The 23,429-nt window shown below is 39.5% G+C and overlaps 1 protein-coding gene across 16 annotated transcripts in view; it reads right to left on the reverse strand.

Annotated features, from left to right (window-relative positions):
• The window catches only part of OSBPL6 (oxysterol binding protein like 6), a 213,185-nt gene that overhangs the window by 86,604 nt on the left and 103,152 nt on the right, over positions 1-23,429 (reverse strand). For all 16 annotated transcript variants that reach the window (XR_013371940.1, XM_077883584.1, XM_077883585.1 and 13 more), the window contains one exon: positions 9,251-9,507. Coding sequence is in view for 15 of the 16 variants with exons in the window: in XM_077883584.1 (XP_077739710.1) it covers positions 9,251-9,352 (102 nt within the window). In the remaining variant the exon portion in view is untranslated. The remainder of the gene's footprint in view (positions 1-9,250; positions 9,508-23,429) is intronic.

The raw sequence follows: 23,429 nt of genomic DNA on the forward strand, positions 1-23,429 counted from the left end.
GGGAGGGGCCCCGCGAGGAGCCGGGCTGAGGCCGGGGCGAGTGTCCCCAGGACAGGAGAGCCCCGTCCCGGAGGAGCAGGAGCTGCACCGACCTTCCCGGGGGAAAGGGGCTCGAGAGCTCCGAAGTTACTGCGGGAGCTGACTCTAGGGCTCTGGAGCTGGCCCCACCACTGCGGTTGTTCCTCCTGGGGCCTCACGGGGTAAACAACCCCCACTGAGCCCTGCACCAGGCAGGGGGCAGAGCAGCTCCCCCAAGTGCTAACACCTGAAAATCAGCACAGCAGGCCCCTCCCCCAGAAGACCAACTAGACGGACAAGTTCCAGAATCAAGTATAATCAGAATATACTCCCGTGTTTTTTTTTTTTGTTTGTTTCCTTCCCCCAGCCTTTCCTTTCTTTTTCTTTCTCTTTTTCTTCTTTTTTCTTTTTTTCTTCCTTTTTCCTTTTTCTCTTTTCTTTCCTTCTCTCTCTCTCTTTTTCTCCTTTTCCCAATACAACTTGTTTTTTGCCACTCTGCACTGAGCAAAATGACTAGAAGGAAAACCTCACCTCAAAAGAAAGAATCAGAAACAGTCCTCTCTCCCACAGAGTTACAAAATCTGGATTACAATTCAATGTCAGAAAGCCAATTCAGAAGCACTATTATACAGCTACTGGTGGCTCTAGAAAAAAGCATAAAGGACTCAAGAGACTTCATGACTGCAGAATTTAGAGCTAATCAGGCAGAAATTAAAAATCAATTGAATGAGATGCAATCCAAACTAGAAGTCCTAACGACGAGGGTTAACGAGGTGGAAGAACGAGTGAGTGACATAGAAGACAAGTTGATAGCAAAGAGGGAAACTGAGGAAAAAAGAGACAATTAAAAGACCATGAAGACAGATTAAGGGAAATAAACGACAGCCTGAGGAAGAAAAACTTGCATTTAATTGGTGTTCCCGAGGGTGCCGAAAGGGACAGAGGGCCAGAATATGTATTTGAACAAATTCTAGCTGAAAACTTTCCTAATCTGGGAAGGGAAACAGGCATTCAGATCCAGGAAATAGAGAGATCCCCCCCTAAAATCAATAAAAACCGTTCAACACCTCGACATTTAATAGTGAAGCTTGCAAATTCCAAAGATAAAGAGAAGATCCTTAAAGCAGCAAGAGACAAGAAATCCCTGACTTTTATGGGGAGGAGTATTAGGGTAACAGCAGACCTCTCCACAGAGACCTGGCAGGCCAGAAAGGGCTGGCAGGATATATTCAGGGTCCTAAATGAGAAGAACATGCAACCAAGAATACTTTATCCAGCAAGGCTCTCATTCAAAATGGAAGGAGAGATAAAGAGCTTCCAAGACAGGCAGCAACTAAAAGAATATGTGACCTCCAAACCAGCTCTGCAAGAAATTTTAAGGGGGACTCTTAAAATTCCCCTTTAAGAAGAAGTTCAGTGGAATAGTCCACAAAAACAAAGACTGAATAGATATCATGATGACACTAAACTCATATCTCTCAATAGTAACTCTGAATGTGAACGGGCTTAATGACCCCATCAAAAGGCACAGGGTTTCAGACTGGATAAAAAAGCAGGACCCATCTATTTGCTGTCTACAAGAGACTCATTTTAGACAGAAGGACACCTACAGCCTGAAAATAAAAGGTTGGAGAACCATTTACCATTCGAATGGTCCTCAAAAGAAAGCAGGGGTAGCCATCCTTATATCAGATAAACTAAAATTTACCCCAAAGACTGTAGTGAGAGATGAAGAGGGACACTATATCATACTTAAAGGATCTATTCAACAAGAGGACTTAACAATCCTCAATATATATGCTCCGAATGTGGGAGCTGCCAAATACATAAATCAATTATTAACCAAAGTGAAGAAATACTTAGATAATAATACAATTATACTTGGTGACTTCAATCTAGCTCTTTCTATACTCGATAGGTCTTCTAAGCAAAACATCTCCAAAGAAACGAGAGCTTTAAATGATACACTGGACCAGATGGATTTCACAGATATCTACAGAACTTTACATCCAAACTCAACTGAATACACATTCTTCTCAAGCGCACATGGAACTTTCTCCAGAATAGACCACATATTGGGTCACAAATCGGGTCTGAACCGATACCAAAAGATTGGGATTGTCCCCTGCATATTCTCAGACCATAATGCCTTGAAATTAGAACTAAATCACAACAAGAAGTTTGGAAGGACCTCAAACACGTGGAGGTTAAGGACCATCCTGCTAAAAGATAAAAGGGTCAACCAGGAAATTAAGGAAGAATTAAAAAGATTCATGGAAACTAATGAGAATGAAGATACAACCATTCAAAATCTTTGGGATGCAGCAAAAGCAGTCCTAAGGGGGAAATACATCGCAATACAAGCATCCATTCAAAAACAGGAAAGAACTCAAATACAAAAGCTCACCTTACACATAAAGAAGCTAGAGAAAAAACAGCAAATAGATCCTACACCCAAGAGAAGAAGGGAGTTAATAAAGATTCGAGCAGAACTCAACGAAATCGAGACCAGAAGAACTGTGGAACAGATCAACAAAACCAGGAGTTGGTTCTTTGAAAGAATTAACAAGATAGATAAACCATTAGCCAGCCTTATTAAAAAGAAGAGAGAGAAGACTCAAATTAATAAAATCATGAATGAGAAAGGAGAGATCACTACCAACACCAAGGAAATACAAACGATTTTAAAAACATATTATGAACAGCTATACGCCAATAAATTAGGCAATCTGGAAGAAATGGACGCATTCCTGGAAAGCCACAAACTACCAAAACTGGAACAGGAAGAAACAGAAAACCTGAACAGACCAATAACCAGGGAGGAAATTGAAGCAGTCATCAAAAACCTCCCAAGACACAAGAGTCCAGGGCCAGATGGCTTCCCAGGGGAATTTTATCAAACGTTTAAAGAAGAAACCATACCTATTCTCCTAAAGCTGTTTGGAAAGATAGAAAGAGATGGAGTACTTCCAAATTCGTTCTATGAAGCCAGCATCACCTTAATTCCAAAGCCAGACAAAGACCCTGCCAAAAAGGAGAATTACAGACCAATATCCCTGATGAACATGGATGCAAAAATTCTCAACAAGATACTGGCCAATAGGATCCAACAGTACATTAAGAAAATTATTCACCATGACCAAGTAGGATTTATCCCTGGGACACAAGGCTGGTTCAACACCCGTAAAACAATCAATGTGATTCATCATATCAGCAAGAGAAAAACCAAGAACCATATGATCCTCTCATTGGATGCAGAGAAAGCATTTGACAAAATACAGCATCCATTCCTGATCAAAACTCTTCAGAGTGTAGGGATAGAGGGAACATTCCTCGACATCTTAAAAGCCATCTATGAAAAGCCCACAGCAAATATCATTCTCAATGGGGAAGCACTAGGAGCCTTTCCCCTAAGATCAGGAACAAGACAGGGATGTCCACTCTCACCACTGCTGTTCAACATAGTACTGGAAGTCCTAGCCTCAGCAATCAGACAACAAAAAGACATTAAAGGCATTCAAATTGGCAAAGAAGAAGTCAAACTCTCCCTCTTCGCCGATGACATGATACTCTACATAGAAAACCCAAAAGTCTCCACCCCAAGATTGCTAGAACTCATACAGCAATTCGGTAGCGTGGCAGGATACAAAATCAATGCCCAGAAGTCAGTGGCATTTCTATACACTAACAATGAGACTGAAGAAAGAGAAATTAAGGAGTCAATCCCATTTACAATTGCACCCAAAAGCATAAGATACCTAGGAATAAACCTCACCAAAGATGTAAAGGATCTATACCCTCAAAACTATAGAACACTTCTGAAAGAAATTGAGGAAGACACAAAGAGATGGAAAAATATTCCATGCTCATGGATTGGCAGAATTAATATTGTGAAAATGTCAATGTTACCCAGGGCAATATACACGTTTAATGCAATCCCTATCAAAATACCATGGACTTTCTTCAGAGAGTTAGAACAAATTATTTTAAGATTTGTGTGGAATCAGAAAAGACCCCGAATAGCCAGGGGAATTTTAAAAAAGAAAACCATATCTGGGGGCATCACAATGCCAGATTTCAGGTTGTACTACAAAGCTGTGGTCATCAAGACAGTGTGGTACTGGCACAAAAACAGACACATAGATCAGTGGAACAGAATAGAGAATCCAGAAGTGGACCCTGAACTTTATGGGCAACTAATATTCGATAAAGGAGGAAAGACTATCCATTGGAAGAAAGACAGTCTCCTCAATAAATGGTGCTGGGAAAATTGGACATCCACATGCAGAAGAATGAAACTAGACCACTCTCTTTCACCATACACAAAGATAAACTCAAAATGGATGAAAGATCTAAATGTGAGACAAGATTCCATCGAAATCCTAGAGAAGAACACAGGCAACACCCTTTTTGAACTCGGCCATAGTAACTTCTTGCAAGATACATCCACGAAGGCAAAAGAAACAAAAGCAAAAATGAACTATTGGGACTTCATCAAGATAAGAAGCTTTTGCACAGCAAAGGATACAGTCAACAAAACTCAAAGACAACCTACAGAATGGGAGAAGATATTTGCAAATGACATATCAGATAAAGGGCTAGTTTCCAAGATCTATAAAGAACTTATTAAACTCAACACCAAAGAAACAAACAATCCAATCATGAAATGGGCAAAAGACATGAAGAGAAATCTCACAGAGGAAGACATAGACATGGCCAACATGCATATGAGAAAATGCTCTGCATCACTTGCCATCAGGGAAATACAAATGAAAACTACAATGAGATACCACCTCACACCAGTGAGAATGGGGAAAATTAACAAGGCAGGAAACAACAAATGTTGGAGAGGATGCGGAGAAAAGGGAACCCTCTTACACTGTTGGTGGGAATGTGAACTGGTGCAGCCACTCTGGAAAACTGTTTGGAGGTTCCTCAAACAGTTAAAAATAGACCTGCCCTACGACCCAGCAATTGCACTGTTGGGGATTTACCCCAAAGATACAAATGCAATGAAACGCCGGGACACCTGCACCCCGATGTTTCTAGCAGCAATGGCCACGATAGCCAAACTGTGGAAGGAGCCTCGGTGTCCAACGAAAGATGAATGGATAAAGAAGATGTGGTTTATGTATACAATGGAATATTACTCAGCTATTAGAAATGACAAATACCCACCATTTGCTTCAATGTGGATGGAACTGGAGGGTATTATGCTGAGTGAAGTAAGTCAGTCGGAGAAGGACAAACATTATATGTTCTCATTCATTTGGGGAATATAAATAATAGTGAAAGGGAAAATAAGGGAAGGGAGAAGAAATGTGTGGGAAATATCAGAAAGGGAGACAGAACGTAAAGACTGCTAACTCTGGGAAACGAACTAGGGGTGGTAGAAGGGGAGGAGGGTGGGGGGTGGGAGTGAATGGGTGACGGGCACTGGGTGTTATTCTGTATGTTAGTAAATTGAACACCAATAAAAAAAATAAATTAAAAAAAAATAAATAAAAAATAAAAAAATTAAGAGTATATGTTTCTTGCAGATTATGAATCATAGTTGATTTCTCTCTGTTTCTGGGTCTCTTTCTCACACACACACACACACACACACATACACACACAAAGTTAATTTTGTTAAATGTTCTAACATTGAATATCAGTCTGAAATGAAATGTAAATGGAGCAATTACTGAAGTCTTCCAACCTGTTAAATCCTAAGTGGAGTCTTGACCCTCTTATGTTGATGAAGAAACACTCAGTGAAATCACAAAGGACACTGAATCCCTTCATTTCCTAACTCCTCTCCCTCCCTCACCTGTTGTGCTACATAATTTTGCCACCGGAAGGACAGCCAATTACTACTATGCACTTGGCAGATGGTCTTTGTTTTACTCAATCTATGAGGAAGGAAGAAGAGAGAGGACACATAAATCTGGAATGGCAAGTTTGTAATAAGAAGACAAGACTAACACCATTGAAGGTCTTTAAAAATATCCTCTGGGCTATATTAAAATATTTGAGGTGTAAGGCTTGTCCCTGAAGAATTAGAGCGTGTTGCCTGTTTAGAAGAGCTTAGAAAACAGTTGAGGAGATTGGTTCATTAAAAAAATAATAAATATAAAAATGTCAAATGTTGTCCAAAAGTTCTGTAAAAGTTCAGAGAAGGGGAGAGGACTTCATGGGGTTGAGTGGTCAGGGAAAGGTCACATGAGCCAGTCCCTGAAGGGGGGATATCAGGTCAAGCAAGTGTGGTGGGAATTCTGTGTAGGAAAGACAAAGGCAGAGACGAGGATAAGGCAGTTTTAGGAATGATGTACAGACAAGACTGTACAGGGTGGGAGGGACACGGGACCCTGAGGCTGGATCAGGTCACAGAGGTCATCAGATACCAAGTAAGGAAATCTGGCCTTAATTGTGTTGGTAAACAAGAAAGAGTCTTTGAAGGGTTGTGAGAATGGATCTGCCATATTAAGGAAATTCGATCTCACAAGGCCATCAGGGACACAGTGAGGCCAGAGGACTGTGCAGGATGTTGAAGTGACGAGAGTCTAGGCTAGTGAGTGGACAGCGGAAATAGAAAGAAGTGGTCCCATTATAAAGGGGGAAATAATCAGTAAAATTTGTCAACCTACTGAATGTGGAAGAGTCAAAGGAGAAAGGAATGGCTTTGACCCTGGAGTCTGTGAGAGAATGATTATCCTGAGAGTGAACAGGCTTATGTGTATTGATTTAAGACGTCATGGTACATCTAAGTAGAAATGCCCAATCGATCGATTAGTGATCTAAAACTAGAACCTGGGAAGGACAGGCAAACACTGTGCATTCAGGCATCACTGAATTCTCAGCTACAGGTCGATCATTTACTCATATGGTCCATCTATGAGATATAGGACGGACTCCGTTTGCATGGGTGTCATATCGGAAGAATGGTAACATTCATTGAAGACTCATTTATCACTTTCTCCACACCCCTTCCCTAGGAAAATAATCACACACCACAATAGGTGTATATGAAAACCACCGCATCATATTAGATCACAGGATCCTCACAATCTCTGATTTCCCCCAAATCACTTAGGAAGTGACTGAGACAGGAAGGGAAAAACAGAACTCTAATTGTTCTTTATTCTCTCCCCTGAGAGAGATGAACAGACACAAAACAGGAGACACAAACCAGAGGAGAAAGGATTTGGGAGAGTCTGGACCCAGTGACACACACAACATTTAAAGTGAACTCTCCTTAAAGAATAACAACCATTTGAGCATTGTCTCAATTTACAGGAGTAACAGATATCTTACGACTTGATTCTCCTTGTAAAACTTTTCATTCATGAGCCAGCCAGGAGTCACACAGTCTACCTTCAGACCCCCTCTGTGGACCAGGGTCTCAGTTCCTCCCTGTCGTTTTGCACAGGAGCCTTGGAGCTCAGGTGCAATGGGCAGCTCAACAACGCACGGCAGATGTTTGCACAGCCATCATCCATCTTTTCCATTTGCCACAACTCTCCAGGGTGACCTGGGTCAATCTCGTCCTTCTGTCAGCAGCTGGGAAGGCCAGGCTGCTTAAAATGTCTCTCCATTGAAACGCCCAGGGCAAAGGAAAAATGGAAAAGCCGTAACAAGAAAGGACAGAGAGGCAGGTGAAGGAGAAACAGAAACTGCACACTTAGAAAGCATCAAGGCATACAGTTGTTGTTACTTCGTACAAATGAGGTTATTCTGTTCACTGTACTTTTACTTTCTTTTACTCTATGAACGCAAGGCAATAAACATAACTGTGTGTGATCACAGAGTGAGTTAAGGGCAAAACCGCTTCTGATGAAAGGAATGTGGACGTCTGGTTTGAACTCTACAACAAAGGACACCAGTGTCCAAAATCCCCGTAGCAGAAATACCTGCCTTAGCATCTGTGACAGATATACAGATAAGGATCCTCTGATTCTCACAGATAACCCTGGGGTCTCCTGCTAGAAAACGGGAGGAGTCCAGGGTGGGTCTGGGACTGAGGGTTCCCTAAGAAAACACCTCCAGCAGTGCATTCCCACCATCTAGAAGAATGAATTCACATCTGGACTGGCTGTCTCAAGACCCAAATCTAGGGCAGCCCAGGTGGCTCAGTGGTTTAGTGCCACCTTCAGCCCAGGTTGTGATCCTGGAGACGCAGGATCCAGTCCCGCGTCGGGCTCCCTGCATGGAGCCTGCTTCTCCCTCTGCCTGTGTCTCTGCCTCTCTCTCTCATGCTCTGTGTCTCTCATGAATAAATAAATAAAATCATAAAAAAAAAAAGATTAGAAAAAAAAAAAAAGACCCAAGTCTATGCTGTCGAGCACAGGGTAACTGATGTTCACACTTCCGGAAACTAGGCCATACACCTTGAACACATAAAATAGGGAGGTAAAACACTGCAGGAATAACTGACTAAAGGGAATGCTCCTCAAAAGGAAAATGTTCTAAAGTAGTTAACCTGTTTATTGTGAATTCCCAGTTACGCAACAAAAATTCTATCACAAGATAATGTCATAACGGCAGATAGCAATACTCAGGCACGTACTGGACAAAACAACTGCCTGTTTTGACAATGAAGAAAATTCATGTGACTAATTTCCCCCCTACAACCTTGGCAGGTAGGACAGCCACTCAAGTAGTAATGAAGTCACCCTGTAAACAAAAATCATGGACAGAATGGGCTCAATGGGATGATGACACAGTAATTTATTTTCTCTATTGACTCTAAGCATTATCAGAGCTCTCACTGCCCTTAAGTCCCTGATACTACAATTTTATTTGTATCCTAATTCCTGAATCTGTTACCAGATTCTGTGAAATGCCAAAGAGAAGTTAGTGCTGGGCAGGCCAGTGAGAGACTTGTAGGAAGAAGATTTTTTGCAGGTTCATATCCCCTTTCTCCTCCACAAATAGAGAGAGGAGAGTGTTCCAGTTCCTGAAGCTGCTCCCCGCTCCTTCAGGTGCCCAGTGAAGAGGAAAGCAAGGCTTCCCCTAGCCACCCTACCTTTCCAGTGGTCTACACCCTGAAACAGGATCCTAAATAGAAAAACAAGATGGGGATCTTTGTGGCATCAAGGGGTAGATCTACAGATAACAGTGAGTTTTCCTGTGGAATAAAAATCTTCACAACAAGATTTCAGAATTAATTAGCAAGCCCATCGTATCCTAAGGGTACCATATTTCCATAAAATAACAAAATGCACTCTGTATTTTTGTATTATTCTCTTACCTGCCGACTCTCCCTATGGGAGGACGTTGAAGAAGAGGCACTTCTATGGGTTGGAGTGGATGTTTTATGAGCAGGGGATATGCCCTTCTCGTCTGAACTCATCGCTGCAGTTAAGAGTCTAGTTGTATGCACTTAAGACCATCCCAATCGTGTCTCAAATTTGCAGACAAAGGAGATGATTTTTCAGCTTTAGTTCCATTTCAGGAATCAGGCTTGACCAGAAAAGAGAAGGCAAATATTGAAGGTGTCCAAAATACCTAAAAGTGAAACAAGAAGAAAAACAAAACACCTCATGTAATTAAAATACAAATAAAAAAATCATTATTTTTAGGGGGAAAAAAGAAACCTAAAATGTTAGGGAGAGGAAGAACACTGACACATTAGGAAATATTATTTCTTCCTCTAGATTTTAAGGTGGAGGCTAAAAGTGCTAATATGAAAAAAAAGGTCAAAAGGAAAATGGAAAGAAACCATATGCTAAAGTCATATTCCTCCCTCACATTCTCTTTGTTTTAAAGCAGCACATCAGTTTCCTCCCCTGGAAGTTAAATGCCCTGCTCAATGGCTTAAAATAAGGGCTCAGCCCACACCTGTCTTCAGTTGAGTTCAGTTGGGTCCTGAATGTGATGGTTAAATCCAACAGAAAACAGACACAAAAGGCAAAAAGGTTCATGCATTTTGTATATTGTGTGATGCAGCATTTAGGAAGGATCAAGAATACGCATACCCACCGTTATTTGCACCTCAAGACCACAACATACTTACATATGATTCTCAATTCAATGACCAATGGGCTCTCAAGAACCTACAGATGGACAAACATGTTGTGAAACTGGAGTCGCTTCATTTAGCTACAGCCAAGAGTCACTTCATTTTTCACTTGGATTCACATAAGGAAAGCTTGCTAGGACCAAAAACTTGTGCCTGAGGGAAGCATTGTTCAATTGGTAACACTGGTTGCTTAGAAACATTATTTTTTAAAGGTAAGCATGATAGTAGGAGAAGCTTACCCAACCATCTGTGACCCAAAAGACTGACCACTAAAGCAAAGTTTCCCTCTTCCAAGAAGACAGAAGACAGATTTCTACCCCCATCTTAATGATACTCCTTGAAGGAAGCACAGAACACTGTAAGTACAGGTAAGTACCACAGCACAGGTGGGAAGAAAAAAACTCCTGGACATGATCAGAAAGCGAACTTAAGGTGAAAGAAAGGGGAGACCTGAACTTCAGTCCAAAGGAAGAGACAGTTAATAAAATAAAAAATAAAAAAAGAATAAAGATGTAGGAGGATATATGGCGAGAGGAATGCACTGGATCTGGAGGTTAGAGGTATCCTGATCAAGAGGGTTGGAGCTGAGGTCTGAAGGATGAGCAGGAGTTAACCAGGTGCCTGGGTGTCCGGCCTGGCACGACCAAGGAATTAGTACTGGAAATCATGATGAGAGCCCCATGATGGGCCAGAGAGAAGCAGACGCCAAGTCCCCGCAGGGCCTTGTCAGCCATGTTCACCATTTCGATTTTTTATCGTAAGCCTAAGAAGCCATAAAGGAGTGTGGTATAACCACATTTGTGTGTTTTAAAGCATACTTTGACAGCCGTGAGAGGAGAACCGGATTGGAGAAATAAAGAAGGTGAGGGAGGCCCAATAAGGAAGCAAGAGAGGATGACTTAGAGAGGTGGTAGGAAATTTGGCATCCAGTCCTGGCAGTTGTAACAGGATACAGAGGAGTGTGTGTGTGTGTGTGTGTGTGGGGGGGGGGGGGGGGGGAGAAGGCCGGGTTGAGGAAGCTTCCTGGGTTTCTGGTATTCGGAGCAAGGGCTGGCCAAAGGAAATTCAGGATTGACAGGAAGTCCCATATGGTATTGACCCGCTGAGTTTCAGGTATAACCGAGGTGTTCAAACGGCGATGAACACTTGGAAAAGTAGTTCCAGAGCTCAGAGAAATTTAGGCTGTAGACAAATGTTTAGTAGATTGTTACTAATATAAATGTATCACATGATTTATGTACAGATCACGTAAACTCTGCAAGTGTATGAAGTTTTATACAGGCCTAGAAATAGTCCTATTTTCTAAATCTGCAACATTATGTTAACGGATTGTGTGACCCTGAGTGTGTTAATCAGGATTTTAATCGTCACCTGGCTATAGAGAATATTCAAAAGAACAATCCCAATAATTAAAAGGCAAGTTATTATAAATTAAGAAAACTGGGCTCTTTAGTGAATAAAATCTGTGTAATCCCTTTCTTAAGATTTCAGCTTGTCACCACCACTTATCCCCCAAACTGGAAAGTCTTCTCTTGAAACAAAATTGATCTTTGGGTTAATAGAGATGTCAAGAGCTGCAGCGCTCCTTCATGGGCTAAGAAATCAGGATCCATTTAGTATTGTCAAAAGGCAGTAATAAAGCAATATTTGATAGAGGATCATCTAATTCTTTTATTATATTAAAGTAGCCTAATAAGTGTGAGTAAAATTTCCCAAGCCAAGCTCTGGTGCCAACAAAGAGAAAGCAAGAACACTGCTCAGTCCTTGATTTGAAGTACTTTCTGGTCCAAGACATTTTATAAAATGCTGACACACGAGCTAAAAGCGTGGAAGTTCTGTGATGCATTCAAGTGCCCCAAAGGGATGAGGTTGAAACAACCAAACTATTAGACTGTTATCCATTTGGAAGTAAACTCAATCCAAGCTACATCAAGAGACATTTCCCCTTCTGAACTTTTTTTTTCTTAACTGCACCCAACTCCTAACTGCACTTACCCCATTAACACCAATGCTGACACCCACCAATTCTGGGTTTTGTTTTAAGTTTAAATGACATTTTCAGGGTAAACTACCTATGATGAAAGTGCAACATTTTGGTTGAATGACAATTATGAATATCTTGAATAATACCAAGAGTGAAGAAAAGGCAATTAAGAATATTCAATTCATTCCAAGAATCATTTTTGATATAATTGTTATTTCTATTAATTTCTGATTTTTTTTAACAAAGAGGATTTCAAGTACCTAAAGTTGAAAGAGATGACCTTTAAAGATCATTCCAATCTGATTATCAGTCAAGTATTTGACCACCTGTTCTATTTCAATGTGCATTAAAAAAGTAACTCCAAATTCTGTTAGTAGGTTATACCTATTTACTCTTTACTCCTACAGTGTAAGAATTAGTGTGATGTTAGAAAAAATTATTTCATCTCTATCAAAGCACATTTTCATAAATTGCCTAAATAAAATCCTAAAGCCAAGGAAAACCCATAGATTTTGTTTTATATATTTATTTTTCAAAGACCATAGATTTTAAAGTCAACATCAACATAATTCCTATACTCAATGAGAAAAATTATTGTTGTTGAAAATAACAGCGATATAAGAGCTGAACATCTAATTTTCCTGTCTCCCTCCTTGTTCATATCAGTGGGATCACTACAATTGTTTTTAAGTGCTATAACATCTGCATTTACACTGAGTGACATAAAATTCAGATTTATGACCCAGAGAGCTAAGTAAAGCAAGAGGCGGCAGGGAAGAGTTCTAGAAGCTGCTGTTCACAGGCACCATAAATTGCACGTGTTCAGATAAACATCTGAAACTCGACTATGTAGGCTGGGCTAAGTTGTGACATAGAAACACACAACTCCCAAATCTTAAGGCTTACGAGAAAGGTTTATTGACATGTCCTTTAGAGGTCAGCTGCACCCCTACCCTGCATCCTCTTCACTCCAGGCTTTAAGAGCAACTCCCAAGTGACAAGGGAAAACAGCCACGACAAAACATGAGAAAGTTCTTAAAGTGCTTGCTTATAGGTGGCACATGTCCCTTTTGCTCACATCTTATTGTCCAAAGTAGGTCAGATGGCCAAATTAAGGAGGATGATGCGTGAAAATATAGTGCAGCCAATATAAGGCAACGAATACTTAGGGGCAATAATCTACTATATTCACCACAGGGAAAAATTAATAGCTCAGATGAAAACATTTAAATGGACTCTAGTTTCATCACCTAGAAATAATCCTAGTTAACATTTGATTCTACTTTAACCAACGTAGGAAAAGAATATTCACTCTATCTGCAATATGCTTTCTTCAGACAACAATATATTGATAATAGCTTTCTTTGTGAACAAAGGAACTTCAGTATCATGGCTCTGAATCACCACGGCCATCACACAGATATACCATGATACATTTAGCCGTGCTTCTACTGGGACATTTAGGTTGTATTCCATATATTTTGAAACAATGAGATTTATCACAGAAGAGATCCTAATCATTCTGTTAGCTTTTGATCATAAAAATGACTCTCTTTGTTCACTACTTTTTTTGCTTTATTTGGTATCATCCGCTCTCTGTTTGCAAGTGATTAATGAAATTTGTCCATCCTTTTACATTTAAACTTTCTGTATCATCTTGTATTATATATTCATCTACTAGTGATCATGGTTTGCTTTTTTTTTTAAATCTAGTATTAGTGACATTTTTCTCCTTCCCATTTAATGTTGTAACTAATAGTTGGGCTTATCCCTGCCATATCATGTTACACTTTCTATTTTATGGTTCTTCTCTGTTTCCTTCAATGCTTGATGGCTTTTCCTTTATAATCTCCTTTTCCTTAAAAAACTGATTTTAGCATTTTTAAAAATATTTTATTTATTTATTACAGAGAAAGAGAGAGAGAGAGTGCACAAGCAGGGGGAGCGACAGGGAGAGGGAGAAGCAGGTTCTCCGCAGCGCAGGGAGCTCAATGGGGGCTGGATACCCAGGACCCTGGGATCATGACCTGAGCTGAAGGCAGATGCTTAACTGACTGAGTCACCCAGGTGCCCCTGATTTTAACATGGTTTTAACTGAGTTTTACATTTGACCTTAAAAGATAAAATTCCCCTTGTAATGTTCTATTTCCCTTCAAGTTGCTCTAAATCTTGTTGGAACCTACAGTCTGTAAGTGACACAGTAAGAGTAAAATGGTATCCTTCTAGTCTCCCTTGCAATACAAGACCTCCCCCACACTACCCCAAATCAAATTTTTCTCTTCCCAGTCCTTTTCCCAATCTTGGTGATTTAATCTGGAGTTTTAGAGAATCACACTTCATACTCTAACACAATAGAGAGGAAATGATACTACTTTTTTTGGTTGAGGCCAACTGGGTCTCCAAGTATGAGGATAGATTGTAAGAATTAGGTAACTTTTCCACCCTTTCTCAGTCTCCTTTTCTGCAACAGTAGCTGAGGTTTGTTTTATTTATTATTTTTTAAAATTATTTATTCATTAGAGACACATAGAGAGAGGCAGACACATAGGTAGAGGGAGAAGCAGGCTCTATGCAGGGAGCCCGATATGAGACTCGATCCTGGAACTCTGGGATCACATCCGGAGCTGAAGGCAGATGCTCAACCGCTGAGCCACCTAGGAGTCCCTGAGGTTTGTTTTAATTGAGACTTGACTCAATCAAGATTTTCCTCAAATTGAGAGATAGCCATCATAAAATTAGGATCTAGTTCTTCATAGTTTTGACATTAGATTCTGTTTTAAGTTAGTGTTTGGGTTCTTGATAGTTTGTCTTTTTCAATATTTGCATGACTACCTACGGAGAATGATGAGGAGCCACATTAGAGGATCGCAGGCACAAGTCACAAGGGAGGGCATTCCTGTCATCAACTGATCTTACCAATGCAAATGTCATTGTACGGCTGAGTGGAATAAATTAGTTTTCTATCAAGATCATCACAGGAGCAATAAATGCCTATTGTCATTATATATTACAGTCATTACAATGTCATTATATATTCAAGTGGTTTTTTTTTTTCCATAAAGAGAAAGGGTAGGGAATCTTTTTATTTCTAAGGTCATTAACCCACAAAAAGAAAAAGAAAATCAAGGACTGCTTTCATGAAGTTAAGCCAATGTCTTCTCAAAAAGGTGGCAACGTAAGATTTTATAAACATTTTCCCAGAAAATAACTAAACAGCAGAGGCTAAAAGGACTTTAAAAAAAATCATTAGTACTTTCACTAAAGAATAGTGGCCACAACATGCCATAAAATGGAAGGGATCGGGCAGCCTGGGTGGCTCAGCGGTTTAGCACAGCCTTCGGCCCAGGGCCTGATCCTGGAGTCCTGGGATTGAGTCTCAAGAGTCCCACGTGGGGCTCCCTGCAGGGAGCCTGCGTCTCCCTCTGCCTGTGTCTCTGCCTCTCTCTCTCTCTGTGTCTCTCATGAATAAATAAATAAAATCTTTAAAAATAAATAAATAAAATAAAATAAAATGGAAAGAATCACTTTATTCACAAACAAACCAGTAGGTATGAAACCAATATAGAACTCCCATCTTAAAATGGCACTATAAGAAGAAAGTCTGGCAAACTCCACCAGTTTCCTCTAGATTAGAATGGCAAGGAGCAAGAAGCACAGGGAAAAGCCTCATCACAGATTAATAGCTTTCTGAGGCCACAGAGGCACAGCAATACTGGCACACAAGTACATAGCTCTGCCTTATCTTTTCCTGCTTTCCTTAGTCTTGGCTTCCAAAGAACATCATGGACACGTCCCAAAGCACACCCAAAATACAGCCTTCCCTCCCTAGCAGTCATTTACAAAACTAGAGAGGAAAAAAAGCATACAAAGAGACAAGTTCTCTATGACTGATGAAGACTGGCCACTCTCCACTCTCCTAAGATCCTTTACCAAGGACATGACTAAGACAGACCTATGTTCCACATCACTTAGTCCCCCAAGTGTGAATTTTCAGAGGATCAAAATGCTACTCAAGTAAACATGAAGGGAGCCAAGGATAACTGGCACAAATACTCTTTTGACAAGGAGCAGATTTCATATAGAGAAAAGCTAAAAAAAAAAAAAAAAGTATGTGCGTATAAACCATGATGAAAAATTATTCCCCCAATAGGAGAGCAAATTATTATGTGTGAGAGATAATTAGAGGGCAGATATGGAATGTTAATCCTAGCAAAAGGGATGGTAGCTTTAGAGTACCACTGCTTCATACTTTCACAAATTAAAAAAAAAAGTGTTTTTGAATAAGAAATAAGACAAGTTGAGATACAATGGGAGCCGGCAAAATTAAGAAATTAAGGAAACAAACGATGACATCATAATTTCAAAGTAATTAAAATGACATTAATGAAGCACCAAATGATTCTGCAGAAAAATTCAAATCAATAGGTAGGTTAAAAAGACCAAGTTGAAGAAATCATCTTGCAAATGGAAGGACAGGAAAAGTCAACAAATAATGGAACCTGAACCTACAGATATGAATGATGCTAAAGACAATAATCAAAAAAGAAAAGAAATAATATTCAAAACTATTCCTGAACATAAGGAAGCCTTCAGCTTGGAAAATAAAATCTTCAACAGATAAAAATAAATATTTTTATCTGGAAAAATAAACTTCATCAGGCAAAATTAGTAAAAAGCAAACCAAAATAAGATAGATCCTAATGATATTGCTGAATTTAGATCATTCTCTGAATCAATTCAGGAAGTTAAATATTAATGAAAAAGTGGAAGCAAAGGGGTTAATCCTAGAAAAAGTTTGAAAACATACTCTTAGTATGCTTCAGAGTGAAGAAAAAAGTAAAACTGGTATTGTAGAATATTTGAAAGGAGCAGAAATCAAAAGTACTCAGTCTTGTCCCTCCCCCTCCCTCTCCTCTCTTTCTCTCTCTGAGTGATGGAGTGAATTCTCTGGTTAACTCAAGGGTGAAAGACTAAAGATAACAGCAAGCAAAGCATACACAAAATAAGGTAACAAAACTATTTAGAAATGCAGAACATAGCTAAAGATATAAGGAAAGGAAAACTCTTGGTCTTACTCATTTCCATTACTAAACACAAAAGAATAAAAACAAATGCATTAAGTTTATAATTCATGAAATTAGAAAAGCCAACTACAGAACCATACAAATAAATAAATGTCTTGGATTTATCAACTCATCTATCTTTCTTTCTTTCTTTCTTTCTTTCTTTCTTTCTTTCTTTCTTTCTTTCTTTCTTTTCTTTCTACTTTTTTTAAAAAAGATTTTATTTTTTTATTCATAGAGACACAGAAAGAGAGAGAGAGAGAGAGAGACACAGGCAGAGGGAGAAGCAGGCTCCATGCAGGGAGCCCGATGTGGGACTCGATCCCAGGTCTCCAGGATCATGCCCCGGGCTGCAGGCGGCACCAAACCGCTGCGCCACTGGGGCTGCCCTATTTATACTTTCATTTCTAAATGTGGAGAAAAACAGGAATCACAAATACAGAGAGGTCATAAAAACATATAACCAGGCATAGAAGACACTAACTTATTAGATAACTGTTGCAATGTATAATAAATAGCTAAAACTGGTAAGAGTTCAAAGGCTAAATATTCTATAATCATCCTGATTTTAAAAGTACGCCATTTAATGTCCATTCCCAAATATTTAAGAACTCCAAACAAATACTGGAATATGTCTTTCTACGTGCTGTTCTGTACATACAAACACATAACCATACATGCACAGGCACATAAGTCAATCTACATCAGGCTTAATGGTGAAACATCAGTACCATTTCCATCAATGTCAGCAACAAAATAATCATACTGGTTATTACCTTATTAACACTGTGCTCTGAGAGTGCTAAACAATGAATAATATAATTATTCATCTGAAATGCACATGAGAATCAAATGAAAATCAACCAGAAGGGAGGAAAAAAGAAAACTTTCCTTAATATAGCTGGTTACCAAATCTACCTACCTGCCTACATCTATCTATCTATCTATCTATCTATCTATCTATCTATCCTTTTTTTAAAGTGAAAACATTCAATCTGAAAAGGGTCCATATTATATAATTTCAACTATATGATACTTTGGAAAAGGCAAAAGTATGGAGACAGAAAAAAGATCAGTGATTGCCAGAGTTGGGAGTCGGAGGAGGGATAAAGAGATGCAGCACGAAGGATTTTTAGGATGGTGAAACTATTCTGTATGATACTGCAATGGTGGATGCAAGCCATACATTTGTCCAAACCACAGAATGTACAACACTGAGAGTAAACCCTAACCTAAACTATGGACTCTGGGTGATAATGACCTGTCAAAACAGGTTCATCGTTGATTGTAACAAAGATACCACTCTGGTGTGGGATATTTACAGCGGAGGAGGCAGGGGTGGGAGGAGGGAAGAGATATGTGGAAATTCTGTACTTTCTGCTCAATTTTGCTGTGAACCTAAAATTGCTCTTCACGTAAAGTCTTAAATACATGTGGGGTGCCTGGTTGGCACAGCTGGTTGGGCACTAGACTCTTGATTTCAGCTCAGGTTCTGATCTTAGGGTTGTGGAATAGAGCCCTTTGCTGGGCTCTGTACTCAGTGTGGAGTCTGCTTGGGACTCTCTCTCCCTCTCCCTCTGCCCCTTCCTTCTGTGTTCTCTCTCTAAAATAAATAAATAAATCTCTTCAGTCAATCAATCAATAAATCATGGGTGTGTGTGTACATCATCTAAAGTGATGGTTAGGGATCCCTGGGTGGCGCAGCGGTTTGGCGCCTGCCTTTGGCCCAGGGCGCGATCCTGGAGACCCGGGATCGAATCCCACGTTGGGCTCCCGGTGCATGGAGCCTGCTTCTCCCTCTGCCTATGTCTCTCTCTGCCTCTCTCTCTGTGACTATCATAAGTAAATAAAAATTAAAAAAAAAATAATAAAGTGATGGTTAGATAAAAACAATTCAAGATCCTTACATTTGGTGACATAAATTATAGCACAAATATCAGCAATTTAGGAGGTGAAATCTGAGAGGGCTCTTTTTCGAATTTTAAATATTTGTTCTTTTTTATACTGGGTATATATTAATTCAAAAAACAGACACAATAAAGCTATTTTTATTTTGAAAAATATTTGTTTCTTTTCAGGTAAAGAATATAATTCAACATTTAAAAGCTGCTTTTAAAGACTTATAAACTATGGATAAATAGCAATAAGACATGCTAAAATGTTCTATTTTTTGTCTATTTCAAGTAGAGAATCAAAGAAGATGGTTGTAAGGGGAAAAAGGAAGGCAGACATGCACACTCGTGTCTCTCTCACACACTGAACTGAATACAGACACCAGACAAATCCATGCAAGAGAAATTTGAAACACCGCACACACCAGGTAAACAGTATAGGAGATTGGGCTGAGCAAGGAATAACCCTGGAAAACACTTTCTCAAGGTTGTTGTATGAAATAAATCTTTGGTATTAGCTTATATTCTGATTAATTCCTTCTTGATACTAAAGGAAGACCTCAAATGACACATACTGCTTGAGAGTGCTAGTTATTTGGATCTGTAAAACTATGTTTGATGCAAAAGTACAGATGTCGTTACATCTGAGTATCTTCTTTCCCCTACTTAAACTAACCTACTTAAACTAATAGGCTTTTTTTTAATCTGTTCTGAAAATTATAAATTCTAAAGATTATAACTTGAGAATTCTAACCTTCGAGACACTCTGATACAAGTTCTTCCCAACCTTCTGGAACCTTAATGCTTACAAATATGTTATTTACTGGAAATTTACCTTATACAGACTATCCAAATGCACTGCGGGCATTACAATGACTAGAACCAGTATGTTGTATACACTTGACAAAGCATTCTCAAGGAGGAATCTACCAGGCAAGAAAAAGGAAAAGCCCTCTTCATCTGTCTAACTGATCCTTGGGCACGTCCAAGGTCAAAGAAAATAACATGGTAGGAGAAGGCTCTATAAAACCTGCCTCCATGGACCATGAGGTAGGGAAAGGCGGGGATCTGCCCCAGTGCTGGATCAGTGAAGGGCCTCAGTTATGGGGGTAGAGAGGCCAGTGAGAGCCTTGATCTTCTGGCAAGATGTACTGCCCTGTCCTGAGGCTTTCCTATTGAGAGTTACTGTGTCCAGACTCAAAGACCTAAGGTCCATTAAAGAGAGGGAGGCTTTTCCATTCCCTTTTGCAACCTAGGAAAAGCACGAGAAAATGCCAGCACAAGGTTCTAATAGCCTTATGAAGGGGAAACCAGCTCTGCATGGATCTCTCTTATAAATAATACAGAGTAGGAGTACAGCATCCCAGAGAGCCATGAGATTACTGGCAAAGACATATCCCCTTTTACACACACCACCAGCAAAGGAAGGAGTACATAATTCAAAATAAACTGCCCCCATACATAAATCTAAACAAATTCTCAAGAAAAGAGCTAGAACCAATGTTACATTGGTTTGTGAACCAATCTAAACTTCCTTTAATGATCTGAATGGTTCTACTTATTTATTGGTAGCTTTTCATATTGAAGTTTCCCCTGAAAGTCAGCTGAACTCAGCCATTTTCGAGTATCACACTAATCTGTTATATTATAATGTGGCAATGACCTTATTTGAAAACTGTAATTTGAGTTGACTTGGTTTTTGTTTTTTTTGTTGTTTTTTTTTTTACACTGAGCTGATGTATTTTCTAATTGGGACATATGCCCTAGATTTAATAATTATACATTCTTTCTAATCTAGTTTCAATCTTGTAATTGGTATGAAATTTATATTGCAGGAATATGGCCCACCTCTTTCCTCTTATTTTAGGTTTTATTGGGTTTTGGGCATTATGTGCTGGACTATTCTCAGAACTGAGTCTTCAAAACAATGTTATCATAAAGAGATTAAGGAATATGTCCTTATCCTGAACAACCAAGCTACCTCATACTATTCCCTTGAGTAATCCTTCTCTGGACATCTGCTAATTTCATAATTAATAAAACATAAATGGCCTTTCAAAACATTATCAATGAGTAAAAAAATAACACATCAAACATATTATTTTGAGGTCAGAATCCTAAAAAGAGATCATCACCTCCTTCCTAGCTTTCTCTATAATGTCAGGGGGGAAAAAATACCAATAAAAGCATCAGTCTCTTACCACTGATAATAATAGTGGTAACATATGGTAATATAGTGGTAATAGTGGTAATATAATGTCAGACCAGATGTCACATTTCTTATCCAGGAACTCGTCTGTTACAGTGTACAGATGACGAAGGTAGGGTTTAGGAAGTATATTAAATAGGATCCTCAGTTTGGTTTCCAAAGCTAGTTGACCTCAAAGACCATGAAACAACTTCTTACTTGCTATCTACCCTTAATGTACTAGTAAATCAATGAATAAACTAAATGTCAAGTCTAGTTTTTTTTTTTTTTTTGTACAGAATGATACATTACTGATGGTATACAATTACACATTTATAGAGCTTCTTAACCTGGGGTTCATGAATGGGTTTAATTAGCACATCTTTTAAAACCCAGGAATGATGTGACAAGTGTTGGGTATACACACATCTTATTATCCTGGGGAGATATTCACCAGCTTTCATCAGATTATCAAAAGGCTAAGAAAGTATATCTTCGGGAGTTCATATTACTAAAAGGATTGTTACCAGTACAGGTTAAAAAACAATCCACAGGCACAAAAGCTGTACAGCATATTTAACATAATGAGATCACAGGTCTCATTCTGATTTTGATGGAAGCATGTGCCACAGACACTTTTGACAAGGCCATTTTAATACAATCACTTTGATCATTTTACCAGTGTTAATTTTCTAAGGTTTGTCAGCCACTTAACCATTCATCATTTGGTTTCTGACTCTTGTTTTGAAAGGAAGCTTGGTAATGTCATAATTCATATTTTAACAAGAAAAACAATATTGAGAACTATGGTTCCCATGACTGCTAATAGGTACTGATTGTCAGCAGAGTGCAGACCTTTTGGCAACAACAGGAAACATCAAAGATTTAGCCTCTGCTTGGTGATCTTAGATAATAACTCATTAATCCATGCTGAGTGAGTATAAGCTGTTACTGAGGCACCAAGTGTCTTGAGTAGCAGCAAATGTCCTGTTCTCTAGAGGAATTTCCTGTCAAAATAAGCATTTCTGTACTGAGCTGAGATATGCTGAAGAGTTGGCTAAAACAGATAAAATGGCTTAGGTTAAAAATGTTCCTGCATTTAACTGTGATGCATTGCTACTGGGAATGTAAAATGGTATAACTGCTATTTGAAAATGGAATGGTGGGGGTGCCTGGGTGGTTCAGGTGGTGAAGTGTCTGCCATCAGTTCAGGTCATGATCCCAGGGTCCTGGGGGTGAGCTCCATGTTGGGCTCCCTGCTCAGAGGAGAGCCTGCTTCTCCCTCTCCCACTACCTCTGCTGCTCCTGCTCTCTCACTCACACTCACTCTCTCTCAAATAAATAGTAAGTCAAATAATTAATTAATTAAATTTAAATTTTATCAAGAAAAAGAAAATGGTGTGGTGGTTCTTCAATAAATTAAAGATAAAATTAAAATATGATTCAGCAATACCAACTGTGGGTATATATCCAAAAGAACTGAAAGCAGGGACCTGAGCAGATATTTGTATACTCATGCTCATACTCATGGCAGCAGCATTATTCAAAATAGCCAAAAGATGGAAGCAACTCAAGTGTCCATCAGCAGGTGAATGAATAAACAAAATGTGGTACATTCGTACAATGGAATATCATTCGTCAGAGACACAGGCAGAGGGAGAAGCAGGCCCACTGTGGGGAGCCCGATGTGGGACTCGATCCTGGGACCCTGGGATCATGACCTGAGCTGAAGGCAGACGCTCATCCACTGAGCCACTCAGGTGTTCCGGAGCTAGTGTTTAGTAAGAACCGAATTTCAGTTCGGAAGATGAAGAAGTTCTCAAGAAGGTGGTTGTCTGGGGTCGGGGGATGGGCAAAAAGGCTGAAGGGGAGTGGGAGCTACAGGCTTCTAGTTATGGGGTGAATAAGACACAGGGATGAAAGGCGCAGCACAGGGAGCAAGTCAATGGTACTGCAATAGGGTGTACGGTGACAGGTGGTGGCTACAACTAGGGGTGAGTGGAGCAAAGCAGTTTGTCAAATCACTACGTTACACACCCGAAACTAATGCAACATTGTGTGTCAACTGCACTTCAATTAAAAAAAAAAAAGAAAGAAAAAAGTGGTGGTCTGAGTCCAATCAGGCTGCTATAACAAAATACCATAGACTAGCCGGCTAATAAACAGCAAACATCTATTTCTCATAGTTCTGGAGGCTGCAAAGTCCAGGATCGTGGCACCAGCAGATACGGTATCTGATAAAAAACCACTTCTGGTACATGGATGGCCCTCTTCTTGTTGC

This window comes from Canis aureus, chromosome 34 (genome assembly GCF_053574225.1).
Source record: "Canis aureus isolate CA01 chromosome 34, VMU_Caureus_v.1.0, whole genome shotgun sequence".
In the NCBI taxonomy this organism is placed as follows: domain Eukaryota; kingdom Metazoa; phylum Chordata; class Mammalia; order Carnivora; family Canidae; genus Canis; species Canis aureus.